Source organism: Zootoca vivipara, chromosome 7, assembly GCF_963506605.1.
Source record: "Zootoca vivipara chromosome 7, rZooViv1.1, whole genome shotgun sequence".
Lineage (NCBI taxonomy): Eukaryota > Metazoa > Chordata > Lepidosauria > Squamata > Lacertidae > Zootoca > Zootoca vivipara.
In genome coordinates this window covers 49,927,749-49,949,704 of record NC_083282.1, presented here as the reverse complement: position 1 = coordinate 49,949,704, position 21,956 = coordinate 49,927,749, and the positions used below count along the sequence as shown (strand labels likewise).

At 47.3% G+C, this 21,956-nt stretch overlaps 1 protein-coding gene across 2 annotated transcripts in view; it reads left to right on the top strand.

The window, feature by feature from the left end:
• The first annotated feature begins 7,444 nt into the window (after positions 1-7,444).
• LOC118088786 (chemokine-like protein TAFA-5) overlaps positions 7,445-21,956 on the top strand; it is a 31,044-nt gene continuing 16,532 nt past the window's right edge. Inside the window, exons 1-2 of one of the 2 annotated variants that reach the window (XM_035122856.2) lie at positions 7,445-8,496; positions 14,173-14,219. In XM_035122856.2, coding sequence (XP_034978747.1) covers positions 8,411-8,496; positions 14,173-14,219 — 133 coding nt within the window. In that variant the 5' untranslated portion in view covers positions 7,445-8,410. The remainder of the gene's footprint in view (positions 8,497-14,172; positions 14,220-21,956) is intronic. The other variant, XM_035122857.2, reaches the window with a different exon arrangement.

Genomic DNA, 21,956 nt, shown 5'->3' with positions numbered 1-21,956 from the left:
TACAGAAATATTTAGGAGATCAGGAAAGGGGTTTAAAACCCAAGCCAATTTCACTGCTACCAGTTGCTATTGCTGTTTAATTAAGGCAGTGGTCTGTAACGTGTCCTTGAACTGGTTTAATGCCCCTGGCTTGTCTAGATGAAGGAAGAAGAGAGAAACCTTTGACTTTTTTGTGGCTGGAATGTAGCTGACTATATAAAGAGCTGCTCCATTCACTTTTGCCTGTGGTCCTGCCCACCCAGGTGCCACATGAAGGAATATGGCCCTCAGAATGAAAAAGACTTCCCACCCCCTGTGAGGACAACAAGGCGCTGAATCTGGCAGCTGCAGGGTTGTGTGAATGAATGAGTGTTCTGATTGCCCTCATGGGGCAATCACCCTGCAGCTAATGAAATGGCACTGAAGCTAAATCCTCAGCATACATTTAAAGCACATTGCAATTCCCAGATTTCTTTGGGGGAAGCTATTTGTTAGGACTGCTGGGAATTGTAGCTCTAAGATGGGTGAACTACAGTTTCCAGAATTCTTGGGGAAGGGGAAGCCATGGGCTTTAAATGTATGCTGTGGATGTGACCTGAGTATCTGGCCATGCACAGACTGAGCCTCTCCAAAGCTCCTGGGAACTGGATCTCCTCCGTCCAACTTGGCATCCAGGTTAGACATGTCCCTCTCTTGCTTCTGATGTTTGCATCTTCTTCAAGTGAGTACACTTCACTGTATGAGAGGTGCTCTTTATGAGAAGGTTAGGAGCCGCTGCGTTAAAACACTCATTAGCAGAGAATGTAACATAAAACCATCCCCCAGATGGATCCAGGTACTTTGCTTAATTTATCTCTTTTCAACATTTTTACTTCCTTAGAATTACAACACAGAGTTACTTAACATCCCAGTGGAGTAGGTTTTTTTTCTTTTAAGAGGGTTTGGAGACCTGCAATTTATTATAAAGGTCACCAATTCACACACACACACACAAGCACATGCGCCACAGTAAGGTAATAAAGACTAAAAACACATTAAAATAATGTTAAACAACTGAATATAGCCCAGGAAATTCTGTTCGCTTGTTCCATTAAGTAGATGCTATTACTTTGTGGCTACTCTGGACTTGTCTTGGTAACAGGGTACTACAGCTCAAATTGGCACAGTATTTGCACTTTCGTATCCAAATGAAGTTTTCTGAGGCCTGTTGGAAACCTGAAAGCAGGATTCAAGCACAAGAACACTGTCCCCTTCTGTGGATTCCAGCAACTGGTATTTAGAAGCAACATGGCCTCCACTTGGACAGGCTTCATGGCTAGCAGCCCTCAATAGCCCTTGCCAATCAATTTGTCTAATCCTCTTTGGGTGGTGATTGGTGCCCATCACTGCCTCCTGTGGGAGCAAGTTCCATAGTTCAACTGTTCTGTATGCAGAAGTACTTGTTCATGTTTACAAACTTTTATTGCACTAGCCAATGGCCATGACATTATCCAAAAACATCAGCAGTCACTAAACATACAGGAAAACCACAACCAAATCTACTAAAAAAATTTGTTACATAGAATAAAAAAGTACTTTACCTGTCCTGAATCTTCCAAGAGGCCCTGGAGGAAGGCAATACACACAACATAAATTTAAAGCGCCCTGATCCCCCAAAATTCTGGGAACTGTAGTTCATCCCAAATAGAGGTATAATTCCCAGCACCCTTAACTACAGTTCCCAGTATTATCTAGGTGTTTTGTGATTTAAGCGTGCTTTGAAAGTATGGTGTGCCTGCAGAAGTGAGCAATCAGATATGAGGCAAAGTTTTAAAAATAAAGATATGGTATTTCATTGTTTGCATTTTTAATACAGTTCACAGACTTTAAAAACATTAGATTGTCTGTCTCAATGTTCTGGAAGGTCTTCAGTCACCACAATCACTTGTATACCTTTATACTAAATTTCTAGCAGATCTTTTGTTGTTGTTGTTGTTGCTGCTGCTGCTTCATAAAGATGAGGGATTCTGCTCTTCATCCCTTACTTGAAGGAGTTCTATAAAGTTCAAACACCTTTCCATTTCATCCCAAAGCAGTGGCTGGAAAGCGAGCGCCTCATTAGCGGTGCTCTTTGTGCTTTCTTACTTAACTGCTAAACAGAAAGGCTTCTATGCCTTAAGGTCAGCACAAAGGACCAAGTTCAGGTGTCAAGTTTTGTCTGGGAAGATGATGCGGCTGGGGGATGCCTCCGAGAACTGTTGCCTGTGAAGTCAAACCTTTCCGTATCACAGCAACCCAGCTTTAGACTACCTCAAAGTTGTGAAGGGAGGAGTGCTTGGGGGAAAGGGCCCCTTTGAGAAAATCAGGTCAAAAACACACTGAAGCCGCTCTGTGGTTGTTTCCCTGCCTTTGATCTCTTCTCCGCCAGCTCCTTGAAAAGGGTTTATTTCCCTTTGTGCCTCTGCTGCCCTATTTTCTCCCCTGTTTAATTTCTCCCAATTGACTTTAATTGAGATCTCATTAGTAGCTTTCACTAGTCTGGTAAGCACTTTATACCGACACCTCTCTCCCCCCCCCCCCCCGCCAATCTCCACTGGTGGGTTGGTGTCCAGAATATTTTCGCTCCCTCCCTCAGGCTGGATGGGACAATATTCCTTTGGAAGCAAAGGGGGGGTGGAGGCAGTAACTTCTCACAAAGGGACAGGGAGCATCAGCAGCCTTTGAAAGGAAAGGCTTCTGGGGGGAAATATTGCTTTCACTTAAAGGCGTCTGGCTGAGAAACAAGAGCTTGCACAAATCTAAGAGGCCATTGCAAGTACTGCTGGAGATAAGGAGATTCTGATATTATTTCTGTAGTGCAGGATCAAAACTTGACAGCCTTTTACTGGCTCTCCTTTGCTTTCTCATTGAGTGTGTTTGCCGGGCTGGAATGGTCCTTAAATTCTGGATGGAGGCTAGTGAGAGGCATGTGAGTGGTGTGCATACAAAAACCAGCCTAATGTAGAAATGTAATATGATTGCTCCATTTGTTCCTCCATCCACCTTAGCCTCTGGCCCCACCTGCCACTCTCAAGTGGTTCCCTAGAAGGTTTCTCGGGAAAGAATGTGAGGCCTCAGGATGAACAAGTTTCTCATCCCTGATCAATGGGGCTCCTAGACTTCATCTTCACCGCCATTGGTTTACAGAAGCATGGAAAATATACTAGACACTGGAAATCAATGAAAACCTCCCCCACCCCCCGCATAACTAACCCCACCCATCGTAAAACAGAGATAATGATGGGGATGGCGGCAGCTACACCTAATACTTGCTTGGAAATATTAATCTGACAAAGCAGGCAATTTATTAAAATGCTTCATCCATTCAATAAGGCCGCAACACACACACACACACACACACACACACACACACACACACACACACGGTGTGTTCACATTACCACAGTGAAGTTGCTCTTTGCCCCCCGCCCCACAGCACATTTCATAACTCTTTCCCCCTTAGCTTCTCACATCAGCATGGCTTTGTTAGTGTCATATTTGGTTTTGGGGGGGGGCACTGATGGGTGGGGATGTCTTTACCCCTATGCAATGGTGCCCACACCTTGGCTAGAGAGGAATTAGGAATGCCTTAAGGACTTGCAATCTGTGTGAAGCTGGTTTGAGAAACGTGTGTGTCCAAAACAGCCAATTTTTACAACAAAGTAAAGGATACATATGCATTGTGGATACCATCATGGGAGCCTGGATTAAAAACCCAGCAATGGAGATGTAGTGAGTGCAGGGCACAGTAAATGGGAGCATCAACACACACACACACACACACACACACACACACACACACACACAGTCTGCATTTTGGTCCCAGTCCCATGAAGCTCTGGGCATTCTTAGCTCCTGATGAAAAATCGATGGGAGCCTAATGGATCTTGGTGCATTGCCCCTTGCAAAGAATGTCTGCCCTGACAGCATTCAACAATTACTCTTTAAGCAGGACTAATAATGCTGACTTGTGCGCCGGCTCCTTTTCAACTCTGATATGGTTGCCTTCCTTATTAATATTATCAGGTGCATTATGAAGACAGAGTCTCCCAGCTTTCTGGTGCTAATAATAGCCCCGGCTTCACTGGACAAGGGAGTCAATAACTGTAAGCTGGAGAGCTTATCTGAGGTGTACTCCCCTGCATACAAATCTCATTTAAAGAACGCCCAGTGTCAGTAAACAGTTTTATTACTGACTATTTATATTGGTTTCCCTTTATCCCCATGGATCTGGTGGTAAATTACCCGCCTGAGTGCTATTCATTCAGGGCCCCTCATAGTTAACAAACCAGTCACAGGCACTGCTGTGGTGGAACACATGTATTGATTTCCCCCAAATCAAAGGAGAGGGCCAAGAGAGAACGCAGGGGCTTTTCATTACAGTAGAAGCCTCCAATGGAGAGGGAGAGGCTCCTTTTGCTGCATTTGAATGAAGGGAACTAAATTGTTGCACAAGTCTTTAGAAGAGAGCCTTTCAACCCAGGAACGACCCAAAATTGGAAACAGCAATGAGAAGCAGTTCTGACAGTTGAGCGCTTGAGGCAAGGCGGTGTGTCTAGGAAGGGGAATGATGGGACCCAAACAGATACTGTTGTTTAACAGCAGGGGTGGAAAGTAAAAAAAAACACCAAAAAAACCCACACAACTAAAAATAAATAAAAACCTGTGCTGCATCTTCCATGAGTCTGCACCAAAATAAAAATAAATAATGAATCCTTCCAAGAGAATTCAGCATCCTAAGTATATCATTAACAAAAGGAGAAAGGACCAGTCTTTAAGAGCCAATGTGGTGTGTTGGTTAGTGTCAATGGAGCCATGATCCCACTCACCCACCCAAGATAACTAGGGGTGCTTTCAGACTTGATTATTGTACATTCGCCCTGATTGTTTGCAAAGAGATTGGGTGACATTGGCTATTTAGTGAACATTCAGTCTTATTTGTAGGGAGGCTAGATGATGTTACATCAAAGCAAGTGTTATCCCACACTTCCAAGTGCATTTTCTCATCACTTTCCTTATTGCTACGGTAAATGTCTGATTTTGGGGATTTTGCAAGACCTCATAATCAACTTCAATTGTGCAACTTGAAGTTGCCACTATGTGACTGAAAATGGTGAGAGTCTGAAAGCACCTTCTGTGACCTTGAGCTAGTCACCATCTCTCAGCTGAACCTACCTTGCAGGGTTGTTGAGAGGATTAAAGGAAGGAAGGAAAACAAGTGCACTGCCCTGAGCTCCTTGGAGGGAAGAGAGGATATAAACGTAATGAATCAGAATGTGAACATAGGTCTGAAAATGTTTTAATCTACATGTGGTGAAATGTCAGAAGGTTGTGCAGGATTACCAGAAGAAACCAGGATCTGATCTGCATTTCAGGGGATGGGGGAATACATTGGAATGAAGGGATTCATCCAATATTATGTCAGACTGTTGGTCCATCTGTTAGAACTATTTACACTAATACAGGAAACCTCTGACCTGCAGACTTCTACTGGTGGTCCCCCAGACTTCTTGATCTGCACTCCTGGCATTCTAGGTAACCCACACCCCTTTCCCCCTCTGCAGCAAGTTGACAATATAGGAAGAAAATGAAGCTGCCAACCAGTCTTTACCCAAGCCTTCCCCAGCCTGGAGTGCAACTCCTATCAACCCCAGCCAGTATGGCAAATTGTCCTAGTTGCGGTCCAAAGTATCAGATTGGGAAAGGTTGCTTTCACTGACTGGCTGGCAGCCACTCTTCAGGGTTCCATGCAGGGGTCTTTCCCGGAAATACCCGCCGCCCGCACACACACTTCTTGCCCAGCCTATGGAAGCAACCCACATGAGAGCGAAAACACAAGTACTTCTGCATGAAGCGGGAAGCCAGAGGCAGCCACAGCCGTGAGTGCGATGGCCGATTCCTGTAGAATCTGCCTGCGTGCCTGCCTAGGGCAGCGAATGCCCTCATGGGCGCCTTAGGCTAGGGCATGCCAGTTGCCCCCAGAGAACTGGCGAGGCTTCCATGGCTGCCCAAACACCTTCCTTTGGGGGAGGTCGTCTGGAGCCGAAAGGCAAGTCAGCCGATCCCCACCTCCACCCTGCTCCCGATCTCTAGCTAGATCTCCTCGCTCGCTCACCGCCCCTGGCGCACGGGTCCAGCCGCCCCGAGCTCCCCCGAGCACAGCGGAGCAGGCAAGCCGCACAGCTCTGGAAGCAGCCCGTCTGGCATCCTGTTCCGCGGCTTCTCCGCATTGTACGCGGCGGCGGCGGTTTCCGCAGCTGTCCCTTCGGGGGCCATCCCGGCCTCGCGGGAAGCGGGGTCGCGGCAATCCAGTGCTGATCCCACGAGCGAGCGAGCCCGGCGCGAGAAGCCGAATCGCTCTCGGACAGCACACGGCTAGCCGCCCTTTCCAGTCCCTCCATAATTGCCCGGGATGCACAAGGAAGCGCAGAAATGCGGCATTGCCTGATCGCTCCCCACCCTCCACCCCCGCATGCCCTGCGGCTTTCACCTTTCTCTAAGGGGAGGAGGGCGCGCTCCCCGCTTCTAAGCCGGACTCTCTTCCGGCCTGAGGGGAGCAGCGAGCGAGAAAAGGCGCCGCGCGACCGAGGGAATGCGGCAGCCAGGCGGCGGCGAGCTGATCAGGTGGGCAGGCAGCGGCTCCCGGGCGCGCGGCGAGGAAGGGGTTAAGCGGAGGGAGACACTCCGCCAAGGAGAATTCAGAGCAGGTGGTCTCTGTGTGGGAGGGCGGCCCGCGGCCAAAGGGATAGGCAGGCGCTGCTGCCGTTGCTGCCGTTTCGGGGCGCCAGGCAGTACAGGAGAGCCGATCGCCGAGAGAAAAACTTTCCCCGGATCTTTTTCTCTGCACGAGGAGGAGGAAGACGCAGGCACTGCCCACCCCCGGCTGGCGAGAAGCTGCCGCTGCAGCAGCAGTGCAAAGGGGGGGGGGCTGATTCTCGCGGGGATCGCCGGCACCCTGCAGGAGGCGGAGGAGGCGGCAGCGCGGCGCGGGAGGGGAGAGACGCCCCCCGCGGTGCCTCCCCGGGGGAGTCCGGAGGCGCTTCTTCCCGCGCCGCCGCTCCGGCCTGAGCAAAAGTGAAGGAGGCGAGGCTCCCGCCTCAGCCGTCGCTCGGACTCGGCTTGGCGCCGGGGCTCCTCCGCCACAGGGAACGTGCCGTCCGCTCTTGCTGCGGAGAGCCAGGAAGTGTCCCCCCACCCCACCCCGCGCGCGGAGTGTGTGTGGCGAGGCCGTGTTGCGTCGTGGAAAAAGAGAAGGGGGGAGGTTATTGCGAGCCCCAGCTCCGGATCTTGCTCGGGTATCTTTCTGTGTATGTACATTTGGAACACACACATCGGATCCCCTCGGATCGACTCGTCACCCCTCCTCCGCACGCGCGCGCGCGCAAACACCCCCCGACAGATCATGCCGCGAGCCGACGGCCGGGTCCTGGGAAGGCGCCCTGCTGCCACAGGTAGCCGCGGCGGCCCCGCGCCTTCGCCGGCACGCTTGGAGTGAGAGCCGCGACGCGCGTCCACACCCGGAGGAATCGCACGTATCTCCCCCCTCCCCAAAAGGGTGCGGAAGCTTCTGGCTGAGGACCCCCGCCACGCGCGCTCACTCCCGCCGCATCGTGCCCCCACCCCCACCCCGAGCTTTTCCTCGCATCCCAGGATGAATCGTTCTCCTCGCGTGCTGGGGAGGCCGACGGAGCGAGCGGCGGCGCAGGCGAGGAGCCGATCTGCTCCCGGGTGGGCTCTTCTGCAAGGAGGAGAGCGCGCCGCCGCGAGGGTTTCGCCTGACCAACGGCGCCCAAGTGCTCGCAGGAACAGGCGCAGCGCCTGCTGAATCGCCGAGGAGCTGAAAGGCCCGGAGAGGAAGTCCGGAACCACCGAACTGCAGGGCGGTCGGGACTTGTGGCAGCACCCGGGAAAGGGGCGGCTCCCTCCGGCTGCGACCCCGGGGATACTTTTCAAGCGACTCATTTGGTGCCCGTCGGGTTTGGGAGCGCCCTCTTTCCTAGGACGAGCGGGGAGGTTGGAGTTTGGGAGATAGCATGTGAAAAAGAAGACATTTCTCTCCATCGCGCCCGCCCCTCGGGATCCTGTAAGAAATAAGACTTATGGTGCCTCTGGACTTCGGGATGAGAAGCACCGGATCCTAAAAGAAGCTCGACGGGGCCTCTATAAAGTAGCAGTTTGAAGCTGCCTTCCCCCCTTCAGAAGCCTGATGCTGCTACTGCCTGCCGCTTGGCTCTGCTGTGAAGGGAATGCAGCTGTGCTCCAGGCGCAGCTGGAGCCCCTCTGTGCCAGGAAAACACCCCCCTGGTAGTTGGATTGTGTGAAAGTCTGGATTTAGGGGGCAGAGAGGGGGCGCCACCCTCTTTGGCCCATCTGCTGGCCCATCTGGGGAAACCTCTATAAGGATGCTGGCCGGATGGAGAGAGCTGTCTACAGGGATAAGTGCTACACTTTGTTGCCTCCTCTTCTTCTGGCTCCTGTATTCTCATCCACCCAAGGAAGGTACGTTCGTGCCAGTTTCATACACCACTTTGCCACTTTACCTTATGGCCTTTGCAGAGAGAAGGCACTTCCATTACTCCGCCTTCAAGGCGATGCACAAATTCGAACCCTGTGATGGGGCTGGGATGATCTAAATAGGGATCACTGTCGCCTCTAAGGTCCTGAGGGTTATCCTGGGGTTGCTGGCGAGGAGGAGAACATGTTAAAACACATCTAAATGCCTGCCCACTTGACCATGATCACCCCTCCTTTATTTAGGTTGAAAAGAGCAAGCAGAACCAGAAAGGCACATAGGGCTTTGGACAGAAAGGCCTTTCAGGCACCCAAGACTCCTCGGATTTTATAAAAGCACCTGGTAAGCTTCGGGCCGGTTGGTATTTTGAAGCAGGGAAGATGTAGGCCACCCCACCCACCCACCCTGGCAAAATGTCAGAATTGCTTTAAGCACAATACATATTCCACTCCCCCCCCCAAAAAAAACCCAACCCAAGTATGGGCATAGAAAACAAAAGCAAGCAATTGGAAGCTAGCTAAAATACTGTGACATAGTGGCACCCAGGTCATCCAAGGGACACGGCCTGGGTTACCTTTTCACAGATGAGAGTCCTTTCAAATTAAAATCAGGGATCAAGACTCCAAGAACACATTTGGTCATTTTATAAAAGGCAGCAAAGGCAAAATTGAGGAACTAGTGAGGTGACCTCACTTCCAACCAATCCCAGGTCTTCCTTCCCTGGTTTCCTGAGGTCATTTGAAGAATTTAAATTTAAAAGGCATAATACACAATCTACACATTTCCTAGAGTTTTTCCATACAGGAGGCAGCAGCATTGAATAAAAGAGTAAACAGTGAATTTTAAGGCTTTACTTCTGTGCAAAGTTGTGTGGGAAGAAGGCCCATTGAATAATGAGGGCCTTCAAGCCAAAATTTGTAAGCTCAGTCAAGCTACATGTGCAATAACAATCCTCCTGGAAGGGAGATTTAAGTAGCAAATTTCTCATTTGTAAACTGCTTTGAGGTGTTTTGTTTGTTTATTTGTTTTTACAATTGAGCAGTTTATAAATTTTATGAAATAATAAAATAAATATCTAAGAAGGATTCAGAACTCAAAGAGCCAAATATCAGGGCAGAAGAATGGTGGTTCTAGCCAGGAGAGAAACATTTGCACTTGACAATCACACCCAAAAGGGAAACCTTCATGAAAGGAGAGATCTGGAGGACTTGGGGAAAGCTGTTTAAATCCTTATCTGAGGCTGCAACCTTTTATATCAGGGATGGGGGACCTGTGGCCCTCTAGTTGTTGGAATATCAACTCTCGTTATCCCTGACATTTGGCCATGCAACAACTTTTGGAAGGCCCCAGGTTTCCCATCCCAGCTCTAGATGCACAAATCTGGGAGTAAGTCCCACTCAATTCAGTGGACTCGTTTCTGAAGATCTGCGCATGGGCATGCACAATGGGCTGGATTCAACTCAGTTGCCCTCCCTGGCAGAAGCTTCCTCTAGCACAATGCGACTTTCCACTCCTCCTCGTGGATGTCTCCTGTGACCCTCCCCAAAATGGTTGGAGGCAGGAGAACCCCCAGAACCGGGGAAGGAGAAGGCAGATCATTCCACGAAGCAAGCAGAAATGTTTTCACTAATGGAGCCATCTGCCTAGGGCTACACCGAATTCCTCCCTGTGACTTCACATTCTCTCTGCATCAAACTCATTTTCTGTGCCCACCCTGTTTAATGGGGGGCAGTTCGTGCCTGCTGTGTTGCTCTTAGCACACTGGGTAATCACTGGGTGATCTCCCACTGACGCTTTCTAGTGGGCTGAATAATTTTGCGTGGCAAACCTTTACTGGAAGGGCTCAGGTCTGTTGACTGCTAGCTGCTTTGAGCAGTTCTGCTGTGGGTGACAAGTGACATGACCATGTTTGCTGCATGGAGTTTGAAGATTGATTTAATCTGATACTTGCAGTCCAGTTGGAGAAAGTTTTAACATTTAGGCTGAGTAGCTCAAGTAGCAAGGCATGCATGAGAGAGAAAGCACCTCAGTCTGAGGAAGAGGGGTTTTTTGCATTGTTGGTTTTGATCTAGACATTTGATTTAGACATTGGCTTATTTCTAGGATTCCATTTCACTTTCACGATTAAGTACTATAACATGCTCAACATGCACTTAATTGCGATGCTTCTGGAGAGAGAAGGAAGTGAACAGAGAAAGGAGCTTCTTTGTGTAGGTAAACACTGAGGCGTAGGGATATGTGACCTTCAGGACATGCTATCTTAATATATCAACCCACTTTCATTGATATTTGGTTGCTGAGATGCATCATGGAGCTTGATCAGGTGATGGGAAAAGCTTCTGCTTGAGCCCATAGGGAGCCAGTGCCAATTGCAGTAGACAATACTAGACCAGCAAATAGGTCTGGCTTCCCTTAAGATCAGGTTCTAACCCTGTCACTAGCTTTCACTTGTGATGCTGAACACATTACTTTGCCACAACTGGGTCTCTTTCTGCAGCCTTAACACAGTGACCCACAAACTTGCCATTCTTATCTTTAAGCAGAGCTTATTTTTTCCTGGTCCTAAAACTCTTCAGTCACAGGTAGCCAGTGTGGTGCTAACCCCTACTTTAAGCAAAAGCTACCAGTGGGAAAAGGAAGGAGGTCTGTGATGAGTGAGGTCTACTTGAAAGTCCCAGAGTCCATTAAATTTGCAGTTTTGGTCCTGAAAGAGATTGTTTTCCAAAGGCAAGAGCCACCTAGGCCTGTGTGTGGTTGGGTTGTTAATGAGAAACTAGTTGCTATGATTTTCTGCACTCAAGAGAATGATATATCACCTCTTTGACTTCCCAGCCCACTTGATTAGGTATTTGTTTACAGAAGAGTGCCCTGGAGACAGTTGGTTTCTAAAACTCTTTAAAAAGCGCAAGCCCACAACTTTGGGAGAGGAAGTCAAGTGCTTTGTTCACTTGGCTGCCCCCCCCCTCACAATGAGGAAAAGACCCACCCATGTTCACTATTAATAATTCTGTGGTTCAGTTTTGGTTCACTCAGGGTCCCATTTTCAGATGATGGCTTCAGCTTTCCAGGTTTGCGGACATCTATCAGAAGAGGAACCCAATGTCTTTCTGTCTATTTTCTATTTTCATTTTGACTTACAACAGAAAATCCTAGCCATGTTTGTGTCTGAAACACTCCACATAAAGCACCACTGAGTGATGAATAGGAATTACACAAGGAGTAGACGACTAGAAGCAGTTGGCAATTTGCATGGGTAGCTGCTAACCATCGTTTCCTGGGTTCCCCCCCCCTCTCCTGTGTGTGCAAGAGCCACTGAGCCCTGTTAAGTAACTGATTTGTTGCCCTTGGTTTCCCCCAACTTCCTTTCCCCCAGTTTACGCTGTGTAACAAACAGCTCTGCGAGCCCAGAAGCTGCAGGAGAAATCCTGTGCTGATGTTTGCTCACCCAGAAACATAAAGAGCACTGTCAGCGTAAACGTTCCACTGAGAGCTCCCAAGACAGGCCTCCTGCAAACCAGGATGCGAGGGGCACTTTGCAGATCCATGTGGATCCATAAATAATGTCACAATTAGCAACTGAAACTAAACACTTATGCAATAATTCAGATGATGCAGCCTCAGCCAGTCAAGCAGGAGCTACTGTATGAGTTCAGTGCCTTGCCAGAGCCCTAGGTGTGTTGTAGGTCATAAGGCCAGTTGCTGCACAGCTTCTTTGCCTGGACAGTTTGTAAAGCAGCTAAGATGGGGATTGCTTGCAGTTCATTGCTATGCCTCCACGGCAAGGAAACCCGAGTGCTGGGATGTGTGTGTGTGTGTGTGTACATATCACCCCCCCCCCAAAAAAACAGACTTGCTTTTAGATGTGCTGTACAGCGAAAATTCTAAGAAGAATCTCATGAATCCAAAACTAGCTATGTGATTTTTGCCTGAAATCCAGCAAAAAATTAAACAAATGGAAGCAGCATTGATCCATAAGAAAGATTCTGAAATCCACAGTGGGGCAATAGCTTTAGGCGGACCGAGGAAAACGTCACAAAACAGAGCAAGTGTTTTGAGTTCTTCAGAACTCTTTGTTGGTTGGATGCTAAGCAAAAAGGGCGGAAGAGTAAAAGCAATACAGAACCCAACTGGCTCAATGTTGTAGTTGTGAAGTCTGCATTTAGACTCAGCGGCAAGCTGAAGATTGTGGACTGGATTACACCCCATCTAAAACAGTATCATAGCACTTTAAACAGGGATGGCTTCCCACAAAATATCCTGGAAATTATTGTTTTTTAAGTGTGCTGAGAGACCCCATTCCTCTCACAGAGTTACCATTCCCAGAGTGGTTTCGCCAGCAGTCCCTTTTCCCAGGGAGTTCTGGGAAATTATAGGTCTGTGAAGAGAATTAGGGGATTCCTAACAACTCTCAGCACCCTTAAAGGTAAAGGTACCCTGACCATTAGGTCCAGTCACGGACGACTCTGGGGTTGTGGCCCTCATCTCACTTTACTGGCCGAGGGAGCCGGCGTACAGCTTCCGGGTCATGTGGCCAGCATGACTAAGCCGCTTCTGGTGAACCAGAGCAGCACATGGAAACGCTGTTTACCTTCCCGCCAGAGTGGTACCTATTTATCTACTTGCACTTTGACGTGCTTTTGAACTGCTAGGCAGGCAGGAGCAGGGACCAAACAACGGGAGCTCACCCCTTCGCGGGGATTCGAACAGCCGACCTTCTGATCGGCAAGCCCTAGGCTCTGTGGTTTAGACCACAGCACCACCCGCGTCCTACCCTTAACAAACTGCAATTCCCAGGATGCTTTGGGCGAAGCCATGGCTGTTTAAAGTGGAATGATACTGCTTTAAATGTATAGTGCAGATTGGGCCTTACCTGCTAGGTCATGAGCGGGGAACTGGATTTGGCTGGTGGGCTAGATCCTTCCTTGCCCCACCCCATGACCCTTCTATGACTGGTGGGCAGGGCCACCCATCTTTCAGTCACCAGGTGTCAAGTTGAAAGGGCCTTGTCGTTGATGGACGTCAGAGGAACTGTCTTTCAGCACCCATCGGCTGACGGGTGCTGAGAGATACCACTGTGAAGTCTGTTAGCGGTTTCAATACAAACCTTTGCAAACAGACTTCAAAGTAGTCGTACATTGGAAGTCAAACAGAATCCGTTCCGGAAGTCCGTTCGACTTCCAAAATGTTCGACTTCCAAAACGCAGCTTCTGATTGGCTGCAGGAAGCTCCTGCAGCCAATCGGAAGCTGTGGAAGCCCCATCGGATTTTCAGCTTCCGAAAGAACATTCGAAAACTGGAACGTTCAGTTCCGTTTTTTGATCGTTTGGGAGCTGAAATGTTCGACTCCCAAGGCATTCGGGAGCAGAGGTATGATTGTAATGGTAGCCAGCCATGCCTTTACCTTCCTTACACCTGATGTCACATAAGATGACAGGCAAGTGGGCACTGTTTGGGGGAAATGGCTTCATGGGCCAAATTAGGACCCCTTCTAGGCCTCATTAGGCATATGGACAGGAAGTGTCCCACTCCTGTTTTAGGCCAAACTTAATATACTGTGACAAAGAATTGACGGCTTGGGAAACAAAATCAGGAAGAGTGACAATTACTGCTCATTTCCATCTAAAACGGTCTTGTTCAATATGTGCCATGGTTGTGTTTTTCAGGACTTTTGAAATTGCACAAGACCTGGAATGCCTCCATTGCAAAAGAGGTTTGCTCTCGTAAAGTGAAATATATGCTGTGTAAATGCTTAACTCTGCTCCAGTTTCAGTCGAGACCAAAGTTTGTTAGTTTATTTCAGGAATTTATCCCCCACATTTCAGTAGATGTCTCAAAGCAGCTCACATACAATGTGTAACATGTAAAATGTGTATTAAAACATCAGAAGAGGGAAACACTAGAACAATATTCATAGTGCAAAGGTATCCTGAAATAAAACCATTTTAACCCAGCTTTTGAAACTTAAGCAGGGATGGTGCCTGCCTGATTTCTAATGGGAGGGAATTCCACAGATGTGAAATTTAGAAGAAGCAAAAAGCAGAGAGTTCCAGTAGAAGTGTCACACATGACAAACTACACAGGGATTTAATGTCGTTTCACCATGGTGCGGCAATGTGTGAATTAAAGCTCCTCATAGAATCATAGAATCATAGAATCATAGAGTTGGAAGAGACCACAAGGGCCATCCAGTCCAACCCCCTGCCAAGCAGGAAACACCATCAAAGCATTCCTGACAGATGGCTGTCAAGCCTCTGCTTAAAGACCTCCAAAGAAGGAGACTCCACCACACTCCTTGGCAGCAAATTCCACTGCCGAACAGCTCTTACTGTCAGGAAGTTCTTCCTAATGTTTAGGTGGAATTTTCTTTCTTGTAGTTTGAATCCGTTGCTCCGTGTCCGCTTCTCTGGAGCAGCAGAAAACAACCTTTCTCCCTCCTTTATATGACATCCTTTTATATATTTGAACATGGTTATCATATCACCCCTTAACCTTCTCTTCTCCAGGCTAAACATACCCAGCTCCCTAAGCCGTTCCTCATAAGGCATCGTTTCCAGGCCTTTGACCATTTTGGTTGCCCTCTTCTGGACACGTTCCAGCTTATCAGTATCCTTCTTGAACTGTGGTGCCCAGAACTGGACACAATACTCCAGGTGAGGTCTGACCAGAGCAGAATACAGTGGTACTATTACTTCCCTTGATCTAGATGCTATACTCCTATTGATGCAGCCCAGAATTGCATTGGCTTTTTTAGCTGCTGCATCACACTGCTGACTCATGTCAAGTTTGTGGTCAACCAAAACTCCTAGATCCTTTTCACATGTACTGCTCTCAAGCCAGGTGTCTCCCATCCTGTATCTGTGCCTTTCATTTTTTTTGCCCAAGTGTAGCACTTTACATTTCTCCTTGTTAAAATTCATCTTGTTTGCTTTGGCCCAGTTGTCTAATCTGTTAAGGTCATTCTGAAGTGTGATCCTGTCCTCTGGGGTGTTAGCCACCCCTCCCAACTTGGTGTCATCTGCAAACTTGCTCAGGATTCCCTCAAGCCCATCATCCAAGTCATTGATAAAGATGTTGAACAAGACTGGGCCCAAGACAGAACCCTGTGGCACCCCACTAGTCACTACTCTCCAGGATGAGGAGGAGCCATTGATGAGCACCCTTTGGGTTCGGTCAGTAATCCAGCTACAAATCCACTGAATGGTAGCATTGTCTAGCCCACATTTTACCAGCTTCTTTACAAGAATATCATGGGGCACCTTGTCAAAGGCCTTGCTGAAATCAAGATAGGCTACATCCACAGCGTTCCCTTCATCTACCAGGCTTGTAATTCTGTCAAAAAATGAGATCAGATTAGTCTGACATGACTTATTTTTCAGGAACCCATGCTGACTTTTAGTGATCACAGAGTTTCTTTCTAGGTGCTCACAGACTGTTTGCTTAATGATCTGCTCTAGAATCTTTCCTGGTATTGATGTCAGGCTGACTGGGCGGTAATTGTTTGGGTCCTCTCTTTTCCCCTTTTTGAAAATAGGGACAACATTTGCCCTCCTCCAGTCTGCTGGAACTTCGCCTGTTCTCCAGGAATTTTCAAAGATTATTGCCAGTGGTTCTGAAATCACCTCTGCCAGTTCTTTTAATACTCTTGGATGTAGTTCATCTGGCCCTGGAGACTTGAATACATCTAAACTAGCCAAGTATTCTTGTACTACCTCCTTACTTATTCTGGGCTGTGTTTCCCCTGCTGAATCATCTGCTCCATATTCTTCAGGTCGGGCGTTGTTTTCTTTCTTGGAGAAGACTGAGGCAAAGAAGGCATTGAGGAGTTCTGCCCTTTCTCTGTCCCCTGTTTGCATTTCACCATCTTCTCCTCTGAGTGACCCCACTGTTTCCTTGTTTTTCCTTTTGCTACGGACATACCCATAAAAGCCCTTTTTGTTGCTTTTAACCTCTCTGGCGAGCCTGAGTTCATTCTGTGCTTTAGCTTTTCTGACTTTGTCTCTACACGTGCTGGCTATATGTTTGAATTCCTCTCTGGAGATTTCCCCCCTTTTCCATTTTTTGTACATATCCCTTTTAAATCTTAACTCAGTCAAAAGTTCTTTAGATAGCCAGCCTGGCTTCTTTAGGCACCTTCCATGTTTCCGTCTCATTGGTATTGCCTGAAGTTGTGCTTTTAATATCTCCCTTTTAACAAACTCCCAACCATCATGAACTCCCTTCCCTTTTAGTATTACTGTCCATGGGATTTCACCCAGCGTTTCCCTAAGTTTTCTGAAGTCGGCTTTCTTAAAGTCTAGAATTTGGACCTTAGTATGCTTGGTTGCTCCTTTCCGCTGGATAATAAACTCCAGAAGAGCATGGTCACTCCCACCTAATGATCCTGCCACTTCTACCCCACTAACCAAGTCATCACTATTGGTTAGGACCAGATCTAAAATGGCTGATCCTCTTGTTGCTTCTCCCACTTTCTGGACAATGAAGTTGTCTGCAAGGCCAGTGAGGAATCTGTTCGACCTTATGCTCTTGGCTGAGTTTGACATCCAACAAATATCAGGATAGTTGAAATCCCCCATTACTACTATCTCACTTCCTTTGGAATGCTTGGCCATCTGTTCCAGGAAGGCATCATCTGTGTCCTCAGTTTGGCTTGGGGATCTATAGTAAACTCCCACAATGAGATCACTGTTGTTTTTCTCTCCCTTAATTTTGACCCAGATACTCTCAATTTGGCTTTGAAGTTTTAAATCCTGGATCTCTTCACAGGTATACATATCCCTAACATATAAAGCTACTCCTCCTCCTTTCCTGTTTGGTCTATTTCTCTTAAATAGATTGTATCCCTCTATTACTACATTCCAGTCATGAGACTCATCCCACCAGGTTTCAGTGATGCCTATTATGTCATATTTAGTTTGCTGTACCAAGAGCTCAAGTTCATCTTGTTTATTTCCCATGCTCTGTGCATTAGTATACAGACATTGAAGACCGTTGATCATTCCCCCATGTCTCTTATTTAAGGATATTTTCGTCCCACCACTAGGTCTGCATGCTGCTTGCTCCATTTGGTCCTTGACATTTGGATGATCATCTTCAGCATTTGATAGACTCCTACCTTCAGGACCACTGTCTCCCTCCCCCACATAAGTCAGTTTAAAGCCCTCCTGATGAGGTTTTTGAGTTTTGTGGCAAAAACATTCCTCCCAACTTTTGTGAGGTGCAGTCCATCACTTGCCAGAAGTCCATCATCAAGAAACTGCAGACCGTGATCTAGGAATCCAAACCGTTCCTGTTTGCACCATTTGCGAAGCCAGTTGTTCACTTCCCCTATTTTTCCCTCTCTCCCTGGGCCATGTCGTTCAACTGGGAGGACAGAAGAGATGACAATTTGTGCATCTAATTGCTTCAACTTCCTGCCCAGAGCCTCATAATCATTTTTGATCTTCTGTAAGCTATGGCTTGCAGTGTCATTGGTTCCCACATGCACCAAAAGGAAGGGGTATTTGTCGGTGGGTTTTATTATTCCTTGCAGCCGTTCTGTTACATCTTTGATCTTGGCCCCAGGTAGACAGCACACCTCTCGAGACATCTTGTCAGGCCCACAGATCACTGCTTCTGTACCCCTCAGTAGGGAATCCCCAATCACCACTACACGCCTCTTCAGAGGCTTGGTTGGGATTCTTCTATGTGCTGTCCCTTCCAAGGTTAGCAAAAAGGCTTAATGCCTTTTTGCTTTGAGCAAACCATACTTCATATGTTGTTCGAGCTTCTCTTTGATCAGCCAAATAGGTGGTGGGTGGAGAGATGTCAATAAAATATCTGAGTCAAGTGTAGACCCAAAGCTAAAATTTGCTATTTTTGGCTTGCCCTTTTACCCAAGGGAGATAATAAATATTTCATGCTTGCTTTAGATGAGTTGCATGAGGATTTCTGAGTCCAGTTTAATGCCATACTCTGCAGATATAGAGAGATACTGTATACACAAGTGCTAACTGTTGGCTATGCTTACAAATAGGGGGGGAAAATACATATCCAGAGATGGAGAAATGCAGCTTCCCCTTCCCCCAGAGCTAGCATAGAGTAGGAAAACCATGAAGTGAAGAGATATTATTCCCTTCACCTCTATAAAGGATCAAGGCTTGCTTTGTGACCAATATGAGATCTGAACCAGGGCCTCGGAAACTCTTAACCTCTTTATCAGATCAGTACTAAACTAGTATTGAAACTCTGCAAAACATCTGATCTGATTTCTTTCTTACTACTGTAGACCCCGAAAGCTGTCCACCAATCAGAGCCCGGTGGAAAATACCAGGAAGGCGGAGCCAGCTACAAAAGGGTGGCTCAGGCAGGGGAGCCAGTGACCTATTGCCTCCCCATGAGCTATCCAATGGGACGATCCATGTGTAGAAGTCTGCATCTGAAATACTACAGATCAGGGACACCTAACAGCCTAATAGGGGGAGTCTTTTTGTTCCTTCTATTATTAAACAACTGGAAGCCAGAAAACCTTGATCTGCCTTAAAATGGCAAATAATCTAGTAGAGCCCATCACTTGAAGCCTACTTTCCTGGAGCATAGGTAAGGTTGGGTCTGCATGGTTGCATTGATGGGAGCCAATCCAGCAGTCCTGATGATGCAACCCTGTTGCCTTAACCTCACCACCACCCCAGCCAGGTAGGCAGCAGTGCCACCTGTTGCTACTGTTGCCCACCGCTGGTTTAGATGATCTGTTACTCTCTTGGTGGGCTCACGTGTGATGTGGCTTAGGGTTGGTGCATTAAGTCTCCTTTAGGACAAAGGGTTGCTATAGATCATTTTCAGATCCCTTCCATCCCCACGATGCCAAATCAATTCATCTGAAGATAAAGAAGGATGTAAAAAATGAAGCGCATTAGTAGAGCGATGGTGCTGAGACTCTGACGTGACAAAGCATTCCATTGATATTAAGCAAATTGGGAGAAAAGAGCGTTCAGCAATTAGCGTACTCAGAAAACTAGGAAGCCGGGTGTTAAAAAGCAACCATTTTTATTCCAGAAAGAATTAGCTTGGAATAAATTGTACCGTCTGTTTCTACTTTTGCAATCACTGACATAGATGATAATTGCCTTTCTACACTTTAGGGCATATTTCTGAGATCACAGAACATGGCAGCTATCCCTTAATGTGCTTTAATCACCTCTTTGCTCAGGCAGTTAAAGAAGTTGAAGTGTTTCCCCCTCTTTCTTTCAATCAATATTTTCCATATTTCCCCCCGTTTTATTTCCATTTTGATTTGTCCCTCCTTTCTTATTGTCCCTCTTTCCTCCCTCCTCCCCCCTCCCTTTTCTTGATTATAATATATGCCAGGGACAAATGCACTACTTCATGGATGAAGAACATCAGGCCCACATGCAGCTCTCCAGACTTAGCTTCCTGACCCCTGAGGTTCTTCCCAGGCCACATGCCCTCTTCAGCCACAACCCTTACCAGCCCTACCATACACACTCCGTGAGTGTTTCTGCCAGGCAGAGCTCATACCTTGCTTACCTGGACGGATGATGGATAGAAACAGGTCCACGGTACAAAGGTAAAACTAGCATTTATTGATGCGTCTACTTTTGCCTGTGACCCTGCCCACAACTGGCCCTCTTGAAGGCTGTCCAGAAGGCAGTTGGCCCTTAGGCTTGCCCCCACCCCTGCACTGCTTGAAAGATAGTAGATAGCAGGCTGGGGTGCCTAATCACAAGTAAATGTACTTTCCTGTAGGCATGCCTACTTGTTGCTTCAAGCAACAGTCTTAAAAGGGGCAGCATTCCTTGCAATGCCTGCATAGATATTGCAGGACACATTGCTGGTAGCTGAAGCAGCTTTCCAAGTGGGGGCAGAGCTGCAACAGTAGCCTCCTGGCAGCAGCATGGCTGGGAGGCAGAGTAAGACCAGGGCTGTCTGGATGAAGTGGTGTAGCCAACCCAGTGCTCCTGCTGGCAAACCTACCTCAATCACAATTCTACGAACAGTACGCAAACTGAAACTCGACCATCCTTCAAAATCCGCACTTCTTCAATTTATGCCAGGCTGTTCTCTAGCCAGGTAAGGTGTACAAAAAAGAAAAAGAGTATGCATTAGAATAAAGTGCGGATAAAAATGCATGCATATGTGAAAATAGCATACAAAAATTATAATGTCAGGAAAAATTGTGTGCATTGCAAGGCAAATTTGCCTACTTACATTAGAAATTTGCACTGAAATGCTGCTGCATTCTCACGAGGACTTGTTTTTAAAAGATTATTCAGAAAATGATGCAGGAATATGAGGAACTGAATGTGGAAAAACTGGAAACTGAAAAAACACACCCTGAGATTGACAGGTTTTCCCATCTCTTTCAAGGGGACTACCTATCATCTGTTTGAAAAGTTGCTTACAAGCAAACTTGTAAGACATGATGGGCAGGTGCAGACTCCTTAAGACTTTGGGATGTCTACTGTGAGTCCATGACTGGCTGCTATACCTGGCACATACCCACTCTGCAGTCAGGGGCCTGTGTTTTGTCCATCACATTTTACATTCAGTTGGGCTGCGAGAAACACAACCGCTGTGTGAAACGGCTCCCTCAGCCACATTGGGTCACTGGAACATCCCAATGTGGGTAACTTGTGGCACTTGGATATGCTGATGATAAGGAGTTGTTTAAAGCAAAGTTACTATGAGTCTGTTCCCTGCTGATGTCAGTAGCACTAAGCAAACCAGGCAGAATCAGTCCCCAAGTCATCATAAGCAGGAAAAGGTATAACAGAGCATGCAGCAAGGTAAATCATATCCAGTGAATGCAGTTCTAATAGAAACGTCTCAGCCGCTCACATCTACTTATTCAGATAACAAATAACTCTCTCTAGGAGAGAGAGAGAACAGGGAGCTGGAGATTGAATGTATATATTACAGTCCAAATAAATATGAAAAGGCTGCTCCTTGTGCCGGTATAAATCCTGATGATCGCATGCACTTCCGCCACTGAAGAAGATGTGAGGAAATGAGAAAGTGGTGTTGCCCATCTAATAGGGAAGCAGAGGGGCTTTTGAACTTATTAAAAGGGGCAGACTATAAATACAGATATGCGGAGATATGTATCTTGAGTATATTATACTCAAGGCCCAGGGAGAAAGTAAAAGGAATTCGGACAGACGGTAACACAAGAAGTAACAATAAGGGGTTTATGGCCACCAGGCCCAGTATTTGTAGATCTGCATTCTGTTTCCCTGCTCTGGATAACAGCTGATAGTGCAACAAGCAACAAGAAGAGTATATAGAGATTGGAGGAAATGTTTGGAACATGCTGTTATCAGGGTGGCCAGGCAGGCAGGTAGGAAGGCCAGCCTGCCGGGCTGCCCAGGTAAATAGGTGGCAAAGACAAAGTGGAATCCATAGGAGCAATCTCTTGCATGCTTGCTACACAAGCAGCGAGTCTGTGTGAGGC